Below are 18691 nucleotides of genomic sequence, written 5' to 3'. Positions count from 1 at the left end.
CACTGATAACTTGGTTTACTAAAAGGTGTACCAAAAAAATCAGTTTTTTCCGAGTGCGACGTAGAGGAAAAAAAAAAAAAATCAAGGATTCAGTTTGTTATTTATTCACTTTTATTTATGAAAATAATTTTGCTTAAAAACGTATTTACATAACTACAACAAAAGTCAAAGGTTCTTGTTAATTACATCTCAGATTACACATCTGTCGCAAACAGGCTTCTGTTATTAGACGTATTCACGCAGCAGCAAGATAAAGTTTAACACTTCATCAATTCAGGCACAATGAAATAGACAAAATAGACTATAGTTTCCACAGTGTATAACTCTATTACTGAAAGAAAATAATAACAGTGGTATGAAATAATTAATGTCATGTATTTAATACCATGTACAAAATACACTTCTCTCTGCTGACGGTCTTTGTGGCTGGAGTAGAAGCACTTCACGAGTTTCCCTGGAGGAAACCTACGAGCTTAACCAATGGAAGCAATGGAAGCTCAAAATAGACAAAACAAAACGTCTGGAATTATGTGGCTTTTCCCGACTTTTTGGATGTTTTTTTTAAACTACAAGCAAAGCTGCACATTGTAAATACTGGAGTAACCACAGCCAACAAGCTATAGGAATGGCATATCTCTGTTTACCACACAGTCTCATATTAGATATAAAGTGGGTCCACAACATTTTCCACAAGATTTTTTAACTTGTAAATGTGTCTTATGTGTCTCAAGATATTTTGACACAGTAAAACCATAAACATGGAACACCACAGGCATTTTTTCATAGAAAACACTGCCAAGATTAAATTTAACTACGAAAAATACATATCATTGATATCCCACTGTTGTATTCCACTGCTACATTTTCTCAAATGTAAACACAAGTAAATCTTTTTATAAAGTGCTTAGTTTAAACTAGTCTCATTCGAATCCACCCATGAAATATTTTTGATATTGCGCTGCACTTGTGTGAAGTACCTTTATCCTATATGTTAAAAAAAACAACAATGATCTTTCCCATAAACCAACACAAGTCTTTCAAGCAACTGACCAAACAACAGACCAACAAAGCTTGTGCCAGCTGGCTTCCAAATCAAAACTCCCATTACATCCTGTTGCCTTGAAAATATGTCATAAAAATGATTGATTGACACTTGCAGTTTTTTTAAATCCCCGATAATTTCCCTCTCAGTCTGAACCTGGATCAAAATACAGGCCAAACAAGAATCTGCTTTGCAATACAAAAGAGAAATGACCCTGAGCAGAACTGCAGTGGAAGCCCCCTTTCATTATTACTGTCTTTTAACAAGAATTATTTGCTTTCAACATATTTTTTCTATCTCCAGCGGAGTCGGAGTCGAATACTATAATGCTACCCAGTGCATGACTTACAGCACTCATCCTTGCTGCTAGCTTGCTGTTGCAAACACAAAGGCAACAACCGCGTCAGAGCGTAACACGTCTCATACCTTGTCACTGTTAATAGAGCTCTCCTCTGTGCCTCTGGGCTCTGGAGGAGCCAATGGGGAGGTGAGATTCAGGTAACCCTGTTCTGATAGCTGGTGTGTGGAGACAGACGCTCGGGTGCCGTCCACCAGCATTCGCTCGCCCACTTTCACCCGGCAGATTTTGTCCAGGATGTCCAATGGGTCACAGGAACCTGACGTCAGACTGGTGACACAAATGTGAAAATTGTACATACAAGCATTCACCTGTGTGTAGAGGAATGTGAGAAATATGACAGGTGCAATAAGTTGGAAATTCTTTGAAGAGCTTAACAGAACTGCTTTATACATTTTCTAGCAACACCAGAAATTAAGCAAAACCATAAATCACAAATATCAATCAAGAAATCATTTAAATAAAACAATTAGTTCTGTCAGTCTGCCTTACCTTAGTGTAGATGTATGTAGGACGCCGTCACAGAGACTTTCAGAGTGGTGCACTTTCTTGGCATTCTGTCGAGCATTTACAATTATCATATGTTTGGCATCAAATTCATAAAATGTTTTATCACAATAAAAGAGGAAACATGTCACCAAATTTACATAAGGTCAAGCTGCTTCTCTTATCTTTAGAAAACATTCAGCATCAGCCACAGTAGCTGATGATCAGGTTGTACCATTTTCAGCCAGACAATAAACACTTAAATTTGAAACTCTTCAATACTAATGCTGTATGAGCTGTTTTAAAAGAGTAAAGAACATCTGTGGACTTTGGGTTGCATGTCCCATTAACTAATAAAGATACTGTATGTGTAGTGTTACCTCCAGGCTGTAGAACGACTGGACGTTTCTCAGGGCGCGCTCTAAGGAACTGACTTGATTGGAGAGCTTTAGGGTCCGATCCTGTAGCTGTCTGTTTTCCACTTCTAAGACGTTGACCCTTGAACGAATTCATGTTCATACTCACTCACAAAAACAATTTAGCCAGTGTGTCCCTTATGTCTCATGGTTAAGAGAGAATTTAATGACAACAGCAATGTTGTTGTATATTGATGTGACATCCAAAATGTAATGCATTTCCACTTGGAATGAAGGCACTCTACTCAAAAAAATACTCAGCAGGTAATGTGTAAAGAGTGATTCATGAAGATACCTGTGTTGAACCGTTGAGGCAGTCCTCATGCCATTGCTACCCATTTCTTCTGCCTCACTTATCTTCCTCAACAGTTCCCTCTTCTCCTCCAAAAGCTTCTCATTTTCCTCCATCACTGTTTGGATCCTTTCCTTCTCCTGAAAGAAGGAAGACAAGAGGAAGAAAGAGACAAAAACAGAGAGACATTAGTAAATATTGTTCTAGCACAAACATTTCTTGTTTCTTTAAAAGTAATGAGAGTCAGCATCTGGCATGATGTGAGCGACCTTGTGTGAGAGGCTGGAGGCCAGTAACAGGTCGTTCTCCAGTTTTTGGATGGTTCGGTCCCTCTGTGCCGTTGTCTTGAGAAAGACCTGCTTGGCCTGACGCAGCTTAGTCTTGTGCTGACTCTGCTTTTCATTGTACTTTCTGAGTTGGAGGAGAAAAGGAAATGAATCATGGGAAAAGCATCAGCTTCTCCTTGTGTCTGTATTCAGCTGAAAATACATATAGAGTTAATTTCATAATATTGCATTCATTGAAAATATTGGTGTCATTTGTGTCTCACCTAACGTGTGTGTCATGTTGGAGGAGAACCTGCTGCAGCTCCGCCTGCAGTCTGTCACACTCCTGTTGACTGGCCGCCAGCTCCTCCTGCAGTCTGTGGCTGCACTTCTGGCCATCTCTCACCTGGAGGACACATAACACAAAGGTAAATATGAATATATAAACAATAAACATGATCATCACTTTAATGTGAAGACACCACGATGTACGACTCTGTAAAACAGTCAGCAGCACTAAAGTATTACAGTTTTTGATAACATACTGAACATGTATGACTATAGTAAAACCGATTCTATCACCCTGCATATGGGACTTTACCTGGTTGCAGCTGCTGATTAAATCTTCAGACTGATCACGAATTGAGGTAAAGTGAGGGAGATCAGACTGTTCAAAAATTTTGGATATGAGCTGTCAACACAACACCCTAAAAAAATAACCTCACTTTATCATTACAGTCCTGTAAAAAGCATGATGAGAACTTGTCCTTGGAAAAAACAAAGCTTTCAAGATGGGTCTGAAAAAACTGATGAGGAATGCAAAGTTGAATCTTATGTGACTGAAATTACACTGAAAGCGAGGTGCAAGCTGAGAACTCGTCAACCTGTGAATCACATTTCAGCAAAATTTTGAAATGGTACAGTATGTGAAATCGACATATTAGGAGTGTCAAAGGCGTCTCAGGTGTCCGAAGCCCTGTAGTTCTGATGACAGCTAATGAACTGCGGTACACTTTTCCTTACCTCCTCTCTGGCCTTCCTGAGCTCAGCCTCCAGGATGGCCAGGCGGGTGTCCAGCTGCTGGGCACGGTGGCTAATCTCTGTGTTGGTCCTGGTCAGGGAGGCCTCCTTCAGCCTCAGGGAGCGCACCTGCTGTAGCAGCTCCTCCTCACGCTGCTCTAACAGCTTCCTGAGGCGGGAACAGAGGAAAAGATGGATAGAAAGAGGGTCAACAAAAATAGTGGATCAGAATCATGCCCTAAAACTTGCTATATTGTTTATGGCACAATTAGTATGACATGGAACGTGTAAAAGTGGGCGGTGTCAGCAGCACCACATGTTCTGTGACCTGGTGATGTGCTCCTCCTGCTGCTGGGCTCTCAGGGCCGACAAGGTGTCAGACAGATCCCTGCTGTCCCGCTCCAGGCGGCTGCTCTCCCCGGCCCGTGCTTCCTCCACACGCAGCTGGTGCTGGGCATTCTTAAGCTGCTGCTGCAGCTCCAACACCTGCCATCATATCAAAGCCACAGGATTCACTCAGTGAGACACACAGGCAACATGAGCTCCCAACCTCCCATCCATTTCCAGATTATCCCAGGATCTCCTGAAGGTGTCTGACAGAAAAAGTCTGTAATGTCGGCAATTTCTACACAAGCCGAGAGTTAACAGCTTCTTCTGCATACTCACTGCTCAGATAAGAATGAATGTTATTAAAGCTCAAGTGCAGGTCACAGAAATAACAACACATATAAAGAATAAGAGAGTATCCATTAGTATGTAATGCTATGTATGGAGACATTCAAATAGGCCATTTGCAATGTCACAACTTCTGTGACCTTGCATTTTCAAGAGACTGGAAACCGCATCCATTAGTGTTCAAACTGCAGCTTTCCCTGGGGATTTCACTGATAAGCAGAATCTCAACCAGTGAGGACGAATTAATAAGTAAAATCAACTGGGCCCCTGTTAACTCTGGGTTTACCTACCTACCCATGAAAGTGCTCACATGGAAATGTTGAAATTTGTAATTACAAGCCAATGACATGCGGCATCAACAGAAAAAGAGCAGCAGATTCAACACCAGATTAGCTGTGCTGATCCCTGTACAGAAATTAGGGCATTGCAGAGGAAATTAATCAATTGATCTGTTCAATAGAGACATCATGAACAGTGGGAGCACCAGGCAACGATTCCTTGCTCCAGCACTGACCTTCTTGTCAGCAGCAATGAGCCGCGCCCTCTCAGCCTGCAGGTCCTCCTGCAAACTTGTGGTGGCGCTGCGATATGTGGAGTTACGTGCCAGTTCCAGCTCCAGTTCCCTGATTTTCTGCTGCTGACTTTCACTCTCAGCCACCTGAGTGTGGACAGTCTGTCCCACCTGGACCAGCTTGGTCTGGACCTGCTTCAGCTCTGCACAAAGCTAAAGGAAACATCCGACAAGAACACAAAAACAGATGTTTAACACCAATGCAACAACTATTCTAACAATTATACTGTAGTTTTTTGCGGAGCACTTTCCTTCCCTGTTAAGGTTTGTGTTACAGTTTCACAGTTGCTCTGACTAAGACTGACTAAGAGAGTGATTGAGATGATGATTAAGTGATAAATATCAGAGGCGATCAGGAAATTCCATAGTTCTGTAATTAAATACCAACCTTGAGCTTTTCCTGGTCCAGCAGGGTATTGTGCCTCTTCAGGTCCATGTTCCTCTCTTTCTCGTAGCGCAGCTCTCTCTCTGCTGAGGTGAACAGGCTCTGGGCCCTCTGCAGGTCCTGTTTCATCTGTTTAGCCTCCTCTGCCTTCTGGCTCAGCACTGAGTCCTGGGACTGAAGAGGAGAAGGAGAGACAAGGCTGAGACAGGTTTATGCTGAGGGGGAGTACAAATAAATACAAGAAGCCAGAAGTGTCTTCAGCTTTATTTGTTTTGGCTATTATGAATCATCAAGCCAATCCAATGTGCTCGACACAATCTTAGTCAAATTCTGTCAAAAGCATGACAAACTACTAGAATTGGGAAGCATAAAGCTTTTGTGATGATCATTAAAACTCAAAGTGAATAGAAAAGAGGTAGATTACCAGAAATGCTACCGGCTAAGCTATAAAAATGTTTGCTGTATTACTGTCACTTCAACCAGATCACCAATTGTCATTGCATACTTAAAGTATACCTTAAGTATAAATCAATAATGCTGCTGCTGTTTTATGAAAACTTAAGAAATGAAAAAACACCTGAAACTCAAAAATAGTGAATACGAAGGAGACACTCCTAGCTTTCATTTCCTTTTAAGATATTTTAAATTGAACTGCAGAAACAGCATGGCTGTTTGGGCTCGATATGGATGTGTTATGGTCATAAGTACCTTGACGCGTGCCTGGGCTTCATTGACCTGAGCCTGCAGGGCCAGCTGGTGCTGAAAGGCCAGCTGCTGCTCCTCCTCCAGCTTGGTCTGCAGATGATTCAGCTCCTGTTTCAGGCATGAAAGCTACAAATACAACACGCACATAGAGAATATGAATTCTATATCATCCTGGCAGAGGAAATTCCCTTTCTGTTTGCTTTCCTCTAAAAGCAGGTCAAAGGTTAGAATTTGCTACAGAAAAGAATCTTTGAGCTGGTGGGGGCCCAGTGCCTTACTCAAAGACATCGAAGCTGGACAGTAATGTTGAAGGCCATTCTTTCTACTCTACCCTGCTGCCCCAATTGTTGAACATTTAATTAACTGAACAGTCACACAGGATTATTTCACATATGACCTTTCTTACAATTCAAATTACCCTGCCAAAGAACATGAGATCCAGTTACCTGATCCAAGCTTTCATCCTTGGTACTCTCCACAGTACTAAACCTAGATTCTATGTGAGTTGTATCCAGTTCAAGCTTCTTGCTGCTACTAAGTGCTTCCTTTGTGGAGGAGAACTGCTCTTGATGCCTCTTGAGCTGCTTGTTGAGGTGCTGTATCTCAATCTCCAGTCTCTCTCTTTCTCCCTCAGCTGCCAGCTTCTCCTGGACACTGGAGCTCAGCTTGGCTTGGAGCTCGGCAGTCTGCAGCCGCTCAGAAACCATTTCATCCCTGGAAAATATGCACATTTATGCAACACAACACAAGTCAGAGCCAGTGTTCCAGTCCTATCTTGTGACTCACCATGAAACAAGATTAAAGTACCAGTTAGGTAGCACATTCACTTGTCTCTCAACTCTGATCTATGATCTAACCCACATACTACTGCATGAGCCAACAGCTATTGCATTGTCAACTCTGGACTGACAAAAACCTCAGTGTGTTGTGTGCTGTCTGGAGGCTGCTGAGTTCAGCAGTCAGGCGGTCAGCCTGCTCCTGCAGCTGGTCAACGTGAAGCCTGCTTTCCTTCCGGTCCTCCTGGGTCCGGTTACTATCCTTATAGCGCTCTAGCTCACTCTGGAGTCGGCTGTGGGTGCGCTCCATCTGGGCCACCTGACAGCCAGAGTCCAGGACAGAAAGATGGAGACAAACTTATTTTAGTTGTGTAGATGTCAAAACGCATTCATGTTTACAGTCAAAGGTTGTCAAGTTTATTTTAATTTGTTGAATAAATATAAACTATTTTCATATTATTTCATATAGTTTCTAACTATATTATTGGTTTTAATGCTGAGTTTGTAAGATTTTTTTTGTAAACAATACAATGGACATATTTCTGCCTATTAACATGCTTTAGCACACCATGTATTCATCTTTATTTCTAATCAAATATTTCCTGTGTCAGTGACATGTTATATTAACAAACCTTTTCCTCCAGAACAGCTTTTTCCCCTTTGACTTGGGTGAGGCTCTTGATGAGCGTTTTCCCTTGTTGGCATTCTGTCTGAAGGCTGTTAACCTCCAGTCTCAGCTTCTTCAGCTCTCGTTCACCTATCTGCAAAGCCTTTGGTGTGAGAATGAAGGAATTGTATACAGTTAACTGTGTGGTTTGTAACTGTAAACTGAATTTTACATACTTATGTAGCTGTGATGTCATTGCTTTTTCTGCCAGACACAGGACTGGATATGTGTAGTTTTTACCTCTTTGTCTTTTTTGAGGGCAGCCTGGGCAGCATTGAGGTCAATCTCCAACTGTTTCCTCCAGTCCTTCTCTTCAGTCAGCCGTGCCTCTAGCAGAGCCAGTCTCTCCTGGCTGTTGTCCCTTAGGTGCTTCACACATGGTGAAAAAAGTACTGTAAGTACTGTGAAATTGGAAGTACTGTGTTAAATCTCCTCTAATGTAGCAGCATTTAACCTCTGCAGGCAAATGAGTCCAAAAGAGATCTTTTAGGACAAAGTTGGGATACTGTGACAGTCCCTGTCCTGATCACATTTATTGTCCTTTTGCTGCTTATAACATCAAAACCTATTCAAATTCACTTTATTTTACATTTTAACCATTTGGATTACATCCATCTGTGCTTCATAAGGAGCTTTGAATAAATCACAGTCATTTATTTAAGTCTGTGTAGTCAAGGCCTTCATGAACCGTAGTGCCCCTGCTGTGTTGACACACTACTGTCACTAATCCCAGAGGAAACAGTAAAGACCTTGAAAAGTAATTTCTTACCAGCTGTAAGTAGGACTCGGTGGCTTTGACCTCTTCTCCATTCTTTATCATTTTTTCATGGGCATCCTGCTTCTTCAGCTCTGCCTCCAGGCTTTTGATCTGCATGACCAGTTCAGATTATTACTCAGTCATTAGAGATGACCATTTCCACGATCAATCTTTTCTAAGGTTAAGAAATTATATATAGGTTTTGAGCAATAATTTAGTGCTGTTCATTACCCTCCTGTGCAATCCCTCCAGTTCTCCCTCATGGCGATGACCCTCCTCCTTGCTGGCGTTCTGGGCCTCCCCCAGCAGGGCCTCCAACTCCTCGTTCCTCTCCTCCAGCTCTTCCTGTTCCTTGCGTAGCCTTTGGAGCTGTCGTTGCAACTCCCTTACCTGAACAAGACCATCTTCCATCGCCTCGTGACACCTAACAGAGAATGATGATGATTTCAGTCAGAAAGAGCAGGTGGGATACTCTTGACTTGTCAACATAAATGTACCACACAGTATTTTGTCGTGATTGAGGAATGAATGAATTTACCGTTTGTGAATATGATCTTTTTCTTGAGCTGACAAGGCAGAAAGATTGTTTTGGGGTTCACTGCTAATGCCCTTGTCCTTTCGATCCTCTTCAGCTACTACATCTTGGTCTGCATCATTTATTGCCAACTGAACAAACACAACAACAATGTAAATCAGCTGCAACAAGTTTTGTGGGTTTTTGGAATTTTTATTTTAATAAATAAATATAGTAAATATCAACCTGTTCCTGGAGGTTTTTCTTCTCAGATTCTACAGTGCGCACTCTCTCTCTCAGAGCTCTGTTCTCAGCATCTAGTCTGTCATTTTGCTCTTTGGCCCGCTGCAGCTTCATCATATCTGTGGAGAGAGAACCATCACCATGAATACAGCCATGAAAATGTATTTTTCTTTTTCTTGTTTTACCTTTTTAAACCTACCTATAGTGCACCATGGCTGTTAATGGTGTGTTGTCAATTTGTTAAGAATTGTTTGGTAAAAAAAAGGGACTTTTAGAACTAGTTTTACATTACTGGCTTTGTCTGGTTATGTGATAATAGAAAATGATATTTTGAACAACATAATAAACAAAATAATAACAACATAATTAAAAAGAATAATAAATGTACCTGTTTTGAAAGTTCAAGAACCAATGGAGAGCAACAAGTGACAGTAATAGTAAGTGCATTTTTCCTAGTCAGGTAGTTACTCTTGCAGTAATTTATGTCACACCCAAATCTGTCTCACCACAGTGTTTCAGTTTGTCCACTTCCCTCCTCAGGTTTTCTACTTCTTGGACCATTCCCTGAATCCCAGATCCTGAGATTATAAGCATATTTTTAATTCTGTAAAGCAGAAAATATGCTTTCTGCTAATCCACACCTTTTATAACCTTTCTTAATGATTTCCTTTAGCAATCCACTTTCACAAAAAATACACTGATTAGAAAGTGAAGTTGCTATATTAAACAAATCTGTAGCCTGACAACAGTATGTGGACATTTAAGTATTTTAAAGGTCAGAGGTAACAAACTGGGTAGACCAGGGACTGGGGCTGCATGTATAAATCATGGCTACTCAATGCCATCATGTGTGTTTCTTATAACCACAGCAACAATGTGCGTAGTCTTTAAAAGCATCATATCAAAGTCTAACATACTGTATACTCACAATACTTTACTGTAAGTCTTTGCAACATACCACTTGAATCTAGGTTGTTGTTTTTGGCAACATCCAGCTCATTGGTGAGTCTGCGGATATCCTGATGAGCCATTGCCAGCCGCCTAGACGCCTCTTCCAGGTCCCGCTCCAGCCGCTGGCGCTCATTTCGCTCCTGGGATATCTCCTCACTGTGGGCCTGGTGTTAAAGAATGATTTGTGGATAGTTAGAGTGCGAGGACGACAGAACGAAAGAATACTGGTAGCAAGACCGGAGATGCAAGTGGCCCAACGTGCTATTGTGAGAGACATGCATTTTGAGGCTGAAATTCATCATCACTGCAGGCCTGGAAAAAAGCAAGGGCAGTGAGTTACAGTACAATCTTATATCTCAGGATTCACCTGCATTGAGGGACCAGTGGGACAGAAAGTATACATGCTGTTACCTGTGACATGCCATTACTGTTCCTCCTATCCACCCTTTTCAAACACCCATCAGTTGTTAGAAAATTATACCGACAGATGCGTTAATGAGACAAGCAATGTTGTCTGCATCATAGTGATCATGCAGATATCAAGGCACATAATCAGTGTGCAATGTATTTCAAAAAGCCATCACTCATAAACAACCCAGTGACGCTCTCATTTGACTCCTCATCATAATATCAGTGTTAGTTGTTAAGTTAGTATAAGCTATGAGGTGGAAACCTACAGGGGTAATATTGTGTTTGCTCTGACCAGACCTGCGCAGCCCAAACAGCTTCTTCCATGGACTCTGGGATGCACACTGCTGAGAGGAAAGACCATCGTGTGCAGAATCACAACAGACACTAAATAACTATCAAGTTGTATCCTTGTACTTTAACTGAAAAAAAAAAATTAGTCGTTCTTTTTCTTTCCAAACTTAATTCAACCTGGAAAGTCTGAGAAGTTATACAGACATGCAACTCAGCAGGACAAAATGAGAGTCACCTCACCTTTGTCATGTTATCTATGCTTTTCTGTATATTGTCCCTTTGCTGCCTTAGCTCCTCCTCCATCATGTGGTGAATATGCTCCTGTCCAAGTGTCACAGAAAGACAGAGACTCACTTAACCACATTTATATGGTCTCTGCATTTGCCTTGGATGGTTAACCATTACATTCCACTACAACTACAAAGCCTTTGGATAGGTTAATTTGAGAATTCGATGACTGAAGACTGTACACTCATTGTTCAAAATGGCAGAGGCTGTGTACTTTCACTGAAACCTTACATTTATACTTGAAATGGTAAAAAATTAACTCTACCACTGTACATACTATATTAACTGTTAAAACAGTTCGAAGTGGTCTTATGCGGTCCATGGCATTATGAGGAAATGAAACAGTCCTCTGAGGTAGGTCAGTCCTTTACCTGGTGGTGGTCCTCCCTCAAATTGCCAGTGAGGCTCTGACTTTCCAGTCTCCTTTCAGCAGCCTCCAGCCTTTCCAGCAGTGTGGCCCTCTCCACCAGCAAGTAAGCCACCTGCTCACTGGGGCTGCTCAAGCCCATCTCCCCAAGGTCCTCCTGAGCCAGCATCTCTGCCAGCTCTTTGCTCTGACTCTCTGGAAGAAAGGGGAGTTTACACTGGTCAGTAGTTTGAATGGAAGGTGGTGAAATAACATTTAGGACAAGACAGAATAACACAAGTAAATATCCAACTCACACAAGTTTTGATATATCCACAGACAATTTTAGAGCATTCATGGCAAATAAAATTATTAGCTAAGACGTGTATGAAATATTCTGCTCAGGAGCCTACGTGACTCAGGTTAGGCTACAACCCAAAGTAAAGAATGCCAACACTGAACTACAGTGAATTCACCTTGTTGTTGTCTGATCTGGTGAAGCTCATGTCGCAAGTGTTCATTGTCTCTCTCATAGTCTGCAGTCAGACATTCACGCTCTTCCAACAGCCCACGAATGTGTGCAACATAGCTCTCCACCTGACAGACAAAAAGACAAAACCCCAAAAGTAATTCAGCTGTAACTGGCATACCAGCAACTGGCTTAGTCCTTACCCATTCCAAATAAGTGTGTGAGTCATTACCTAAAGCAGTTTAATATGTCTATAGCTATACCCAATGAAAAGAAGGTGAACACAATGGAGGTGCACACAATTAGGGCACTAGTTTTTTTATGTAGCACTTTTGCAACAGTTGGTTAACTAAAACACCAAAGAATCCAAAGTGTCTCACCTCCTTCATCTCATTGGCCTGCTGGGTACGTAAAGCCTGCAGCTCCTGGGCGGCTGACTGAAGCTTCGCCTCACTTCTGAGCAGCTGCTGCCACAGATGACGCTGCCGCTCCTCCGCACTGGCTGCAGGAGGTAAGCCATCCTCCTGAAGCCGCATAGAAATTTGGTCCAGCTCCGTCCACACCTGAGAACCCAGAAGAGGAGCTGAATGTTTGGGATCTGATATCATGTTCATCAGTAAAGTGTTAAACTATCATATTAGGCAGAAGGTTGTGATGTGAAATACGTGTCAGTATAGCATGGTGAATCAAAAAGCATCAACTTAAGCTTGTGAATGAGTAGCAATGGGCACACTGCTTGTTATTTTTTAGATTTGCCTGTCATAGCACGATGTATATTCAGCTCAAGTGTCATTTACCTAAAGGCTGATAGAAAGGCTCAAATTTCCATAACATTTGTATGCACCATACTGCTATACAATGTTATATGATGATTTTTGAAATATTTCACGCCATGACAGCTGCAACATAATAGGCAAATTATTTTTACTTACTTTTGCGATAATATGATCCAACAAAGTATCCTGCATTAGCAAGTGTTCAACTGTTCAACTGTTCAAGGCTGTCAGCCTTGATGAAAACTGAGCAGTTTGCATGACACAAAGGAGAGGGACACAACATTGGAGTGGCATGCCAGCACTAAACACCTGTTGCTGAATTCAATACTGTACTTTGTAGGGCTTGTAACCTGAGCAGGCCCCCCATGCAACTCCAACAACACACAACATATTGTCACAAGCTAGGTATCAGGTCTCATGTGCCTGATGTACTTAAACATTACACACACTAGTCTATGTTCCTGCTATTGTGGAATAAATAATAATAATAATAATAATAATAATAATAATAATAATAATAAAATTATGTCACAAATCATGTAGATTAAAATAGTTTGCACAAGTTCCATCAAACATTTCTGGTGTTGAGCAGTGAACAAAGCATTTCAACAGTGACTGGCACTATATCTGTAAGGAAATTAACAGCTATGAATGTTACCTCATCATGATCCATGGTCATACATTAAGTTTGTTGAAGCTGCATCTGTGAGTGACGAACGTTTTCCTCGATGGTGAAAGAAACAATCACAAACAACTTTGCCTACATGGTATCACACATAAACCAATCTGAATTTGCAATGAACAGCAGATCCTCAAACTTCATCACTCCCATTGTTGTTTCATCCATGACAACTTCTCTTGTCCTTTGGTTTCCCTGTAAAACATGAGAGACTTTAGAACAATGCTGTCAAGTCATGTTAGGACCTGCAGTCGCAAACTCTGGGATTAGACTAGCTACCTCAGCTTACACAGGCATAGGCAAACAGTTTAAGAGACGAGTTACATTGCATCACCTGAGGCTATGCAAAGCTTCAAGTTGATTAGCTATGTTTGATATGCTGCTATGTTATCATGATGAATATAACATGGACAGCATGAGGCTAAGAGCTCTATCTCCTCAGCAGGCGTCTTCTTGTCCTGCAGTTGAAAACGTTGCATTTAGCTCCAACATCTATATTATGATATTGCAATGTGGACAGTGCCGCCCCCTTTCTTGCTAATAAATCATAGGTTTCATTTCACGTGCAATTAAAACATCTTTATTTTCAAGGTAACCACTCTTCCCAAAATGTCTGACGAGGAGGAGCAAACGAGGGTTTGGTAGGACAACAGCCACTTGCATTCCTTTTTGGCCACGCAAACTCAGAAAGATTTTCTTAACTAATAATCATAGCCTTGCTTACCGCTTTGTGTTATAACCTAGTAAATAACCAACTGTGACAACTGTGACTAGCAATTAGCAAGTTAGCAAAGTTGGCTCCAAAGTAGTCGTGGTATACTTCACATCCAGCTAATGCTAGCTCGCTAACGGTAGCCATTGCATTCTCCGGTGGCCGTTTGGCAACAACTGGTGAGCACCGTAAGGTTTTCGTTATGATAACTGGGGACTCCGGCTTAAACACTAACTTCTTTGAGGTGGAGAAGCTGCGCATAAAGTGTGCAGTTAAGGTTTTACCCACCTTTCAACAACAGCGACAAAAAAGCCAAGTACTGAGGACAGGCGTGGCGGAGTGAATTGGCTTCTACTAGCACCTAGGCAACGGACCGTACCATTCAAAGGATGTAGGGGACAATCGATCAGGGAAGTGGCAACCAACTAAACCAACTTGTGGGGTCCTATAATACATCCATAGGTTCGGTTCGCCTGCAACAATGTTTATGGCAATCAAACGGTTTTCAAAATCGGCTTCGACCTTGGTAGCCAACAAGTAATCCAATGTGTTAATATCCATCAGTGTCATGCCTTATTCACTGTTCTCGGTGAACCATAGCTTTTAATGAAGCCTTTCTCATTTATCAATGGATTTAAACACCAGGGGGCGACAAACAAACAAAATCTTTTCCCTCTAGGGAGTTGAAATATGAGAATTCATGTTAGAATTTTGCAATGATTCTAGCATTTAGCTTTATCACACTGTAATATTTTGAAATTATAATATGAAATATAATATGAAATTTATCAAATTAATGCAGACATACATGCATATATATACGCTTTTCGAGGTATGTATATTTTTTCTTTTTTCTTTTTTGCCTCGATTTAAATGTAAAGATGCTGTTTTGGTAACTTGATAATTTGTTGTTTTGCTGTTGCCTCCTCTGACCCTACTACATGAACTAAGGCATGTTTTCCATGGTGTGGCCTGCCCAGATGTTTGCTGTGTGACCAGTGTACTCTGAATACTCATTATGTTCTGGTGTAGAAATGTGAGCTATGTTGCAGCTGTATGTTTATTTTTCACATTTACCTTAACAAGACTGAAATGATGAATGGATGAGGTATGGCAGAATGCTCATTATGACAAAGAGCAATTCCAGCAGACTGTTTACAGAGGAGGTCTTTTCATGTGGTTTTACGTGCCTGCACTGCCCATGGGTGGGTCTCATTTGAGTCTTTTTTGGATGGTGATGTTGTACTGAGGGACTATGAGGCAGAGCAAAAGGGAGCTCTGTTCTGCACAGAGGAAATGGGCGTTCTCCTTGGAAAGTTTGGCTGGAGTGATTGAAAAAATAAAGGGGGTGTGGCAAGGCTAGACAGGAGAGGACCACCAAGAGGGGCACAATGTTGTAGAATTGTGAAGCTGTGCCTTAAGTCTCATTCAGAGGAACAGAATAACCAGGGTAAGTAAATATTTCCTTGACTTTTCATGGCATTTCTCTAAATATCTTGTTAAATCGTACGAGTAGATTACTTTTAAAACAAAGAAGTCATCGTAGTGACCCTTGCATCACATATCCTAAGAACACGCTCTAAAAGTAATGAGTAGCAAAATCCTGCCATGTTTTTGTTACCACATATGTTGTGTGCCATAATTAGATGACTTCTTTAAACAACCTTGAAACTGAAAAAAGATAATGTTACGTATCATATCTATGTCATTTCTGTATTTTATTTGATTCCTTACACTAAAATAATTTTTTCACAACCATTTGCTTTGTTTCTAAATCATTTTCACTGAATGTTTACCTTTCATTCAGTTTGATGAGATGGATGAAATGTACTAATGACATAATGATATGTCATTAGACAAAATTTAATATGCACTAGATATAATGATAATTTGACAGTAATCATGACTCCCCTGGCCGCCCAAATGGACCTCTCCTACAGATAAAGATCTACACAGACAATTTCATCCTGTTTCTTTTTCCTTGTCTTCTTTTTTGTCTCACTGCGTGTTTTCTTTTGTGATACTTATGATTGCCACTTTAGTAATGTGCACTATTTGTCAGATAGCTTTGTAAAATCAGAGGCTTTTCCTCAGACAGTAATTTCCTCAAAGTTTACAAGTAGAGCAGCTTTAATGATATTCAAATGTGGATTGAATTAAAGTTTCTTTACCCTTTGCAGTGAAAAAAGAAAAAAAGAGCCCTTTCAGAAGGGTAGAGAGTTTAATTGGGTAAATATTTTGGCACAATTTAGATTTCAATAGACCTGCCCAGGTTCCCAGCAGGTTTGCTGAACGATGGCAACACAGAGGCCAGTCAAAGAGAAGTTTTAGAAATTACTCATTGCACTCTGTTTTGAAGCATGGTGTTATGCAACACAGGCTATACTGTGTTCAGCTACTCAAATTTTCCATTTTGTATTTCAAGGCAAAACAGGATAGTCCCCCAACACTGATTTTCACTCTGGAAACAGCAAACATGTTAAATTGGTCACACACTGTTTCCTTGCTTACTGTAATGCTGAATGCAGTTGCTCGGGAAGCCTAAGTTTAAACAATCTTGTTTGTCTTTGGCAGAAAATAAAAATGGCATACCTGCTTATGTTTGTGACCTTGCTGCATCTCATCACACTGGCCATGCTGTTCATTGCAACCATGGAGAAGGTAATAATCATATTTAGGACATAATGTTGATTCACTTTACTTACTTACTTTTTCATAAGTGAAACATATCCAGCTGTGTTTGTTGTGTCTAATCTCTGTTTAAAGTCCTGGTGGGTGTGGGATGGCCTGGAGAACTCAGACCTATGGTACAACTGTAGGTTTGACAATGTCACAGGAACCTGGCTTTGTGCATCCTCCAAAGAAACTGGTAGGCAACAATTTCATTTTGTATAGCTCCATTGAATGGGGCTTTACATGAACAGTTTTCTCCCAAATGTAAAACCTGACAATGAAAACTATTTTTTAGATATGGGAATGTTTTCTTTTCCCAGAGTGGCTTCAGGCAGTGCAGGTCCTGATGGTTCTCTCAGTGGTCTTCTCTTCAGTCTCATTCTTGGTGTTCCTGGGTCAGCTGTTCACCATGTCTAAGGGTGGACTCTTCTATTTCACTGGGCTGTGTCAAGTCTTCGCAGGTAACAGTGGAGTGAAACAATGTGCTGCCAATATGTTTGATGAGACTATTTGAAAAGAGTGACCCTTGCTCTTGCAAACTGAAAAAGGAAAGCACATGTTTAAATCCCATAGTTGGCAAATAAGCTAAATGTTTAGAGAGAAGAGCCTCGATATTTCAGGTAAAGCAGAATTAGGGTGTTGCATCTCTCAAGTACACGATCTTGTTAGTGGAAGAACCTGATACAGTTTTGGGTCCCTACCAACTGTACTTTTAAAAGTATAATTTTACAACCAAAACATATCTTTATACAATAATCACTTAGTACAGGGGCTTTACCTTTACCTTTAGTTATGGCTGAATTGGTACAAATGTGTGTAATATGGTGGCTCAACATCTGAGGGCCATTATGTTATGGCAACTCTGACATACCCCTATTTTTTGAGTGTGTATATATCAAATCAATAACGAAAACACCACCACAGTGTGCATATATCAACTTTTCTGTGACACAGTCTCAACAAAAGGTTAACTTATTGTGATGCTGATATGATTAGTTTTGTTCTGTCGCTATATGTCGCCACATGTTGCTGTTGATATCACTTAATTGTATATGGCATTAATCAATAAGTATATGAAATGAGGCAGATTACAAACATTGCAAACTTTTCTCCAGTCTCCTAAAACAAACATCATCTTTGCTTTCTTGTAGGCCTGACAGCATTTTCTGCAGCTCTTATCTACACATTACACAATAAGGAAATCCTTCCCAACTCCAAGGAACTGACTTCAGGACATTTTGGCTACTGCTTCATCCTGGCCTGGGTGTGTGTCCCTATGTTGCTTTGTAGCGGTGTCATATACATTCACCTGCGTAAGAAAGAGTGACCAGAAAGAGGAAAACAATGTAAACAGCAGTACTGGAAAACAAAGTATTGAACTGACTTGGCTTCTTGTTTATGAGAAATATAAAATTTACAGGGGTTACAAAGTCACAAATGCCTATGTTATGATTTTTGTGCAGGCTTTTGTTAATGTAATTATATTTTTGAATTGTAGATACATGTATATTTGAAAATTTTCAGGAAATAATGGACTATCTCCTGGGCAAATATTGATATCAATCCAGTATATAATGCTCACCTTCAGTTTTAAGACATTTTTGCAATAAGAGGGGTTATTTTGTCCATTGTTGTCATATGCTGACCAGAAGACTAAATGCAAAAGCAGAGTTATGTATTTTTTATTTAGTCTTGTAGGCCTTATAAGGCGTTTGAATTGCTTTTAATTTTCCCTTGAGCAAATTGAAAATATATATTTATATATTTTTGTACCTAAAGCTGATAATGTAGACTACACTTAGTAGTTGCTCCTAATAAATATCACATATTGAAACATAATGTGTGCAATTATTGTTATTCCTATATATTTTAAGTAAACCCAGCTTTTAAATTTCCTATAATAAATTCAACATTTGGTAGCT

General features: G+C 40.5%; 2 protein-coding genes across 6 annotated transcripts; one reads left to right on the top strand and one right to left on the bottom strand.

Annotated features, from left to right (window-relative positions):
* Positions 1-93: 93 nt before the first annotated feature.
* ccdc30 (coiled-coil domain containing 30) lies at positions 94-14604 on the bottom strand. 5 transcript variants are annotated; one of them, XM_056384142.1, is made up of 27 exons: positions 14385-14604; positions 13364-13579; positions 12310-12492; positions 11937-12057; positions 11486-11676; positions 11067-11147; positions 10802-10879; positions 10132-10288; positions 9177-9292; positions 8955-9082; positions 8648-8840; positions 8429-8527; positions 7900-8028; positions 7625-7762; positions 7133-7311; positions 6663-6930; positions 6220-6342; positions 5515-5685; positions 5070-5279; positions 4209-4366; positions 3884-4049; positions 3145-3266; positions 2864-3005; positions 2598-2734; positions 2267-2384; positions 1893-1957; positions 94-1670 (listed from the first exon to the last, which is right to left on the bottom strand). In XM_056384142.1, exons 2-27 carry the CDS (start codon positions 13382-13384, stop codon positions 1463-1465), a joined length of 3702 nt encoding a protein of 1233 aa, XP_056240117.1. In that variant the 5' UTR covers positions 13385-13579; positions 14385-14604; the 3' UTR covers positions 94-1462. The 5 variants fall into 5 exon arrangements, with proteins under 5 accessions (XP_056240117.1, XP_056240118.1, XP_056240119.1 ...); XM_056384143.1 differs by having other exon boundaries at positions 10802-10876; XM_056384144.1 differs by lacking the exon at positions 10802-10879.
* An 843-nt stretch (positions 14605-15447) lies between these two features.
* LOC130174384 (epithelial membrane protein 3-like) lies at positions 15448-18638 on the top strand. Its single transcript, XM_056384150.1, has 5 exons — positions 15448-15546; positions 16671-16757; positions 16863-16965; positions 17090-17230; positions 17921-18638. Exons 2-5 carry the CDS (start codon positions 16680-16682, stop codon positions 18094-18096), a joined length of 498 nt encoding a protein of 165 aa, XP_056240125.1. The 5' UTR covers positions 15448-15546; positions 16671-16679; the 3' UTR covers positions 18097-18638.
* Positions 18639-18691: the final 53 nt, after the last annotated feature.

This window comes from Seriola aureovittata, chromosome 9 (assembly GCF_021018895.1).
Source record: "Seriola aureovittata isolate HTS-2021-v1 ecotype China chromosome 9, ASM2101889v1, whole genome shotgun sequence".
In the NCBI taxonomy this organism is placed as follows: Eukaryota; Metazoa; Chordata; class Actinopteri; order Carangiformes; family Carangidae; genus Seriola; species Seriola aureovittata.
The sequence above is the reverse complement of the archived record's forward strand: the minus strand, read 5'-3'. Positions and strand labels throughout refer to the sequence as shown.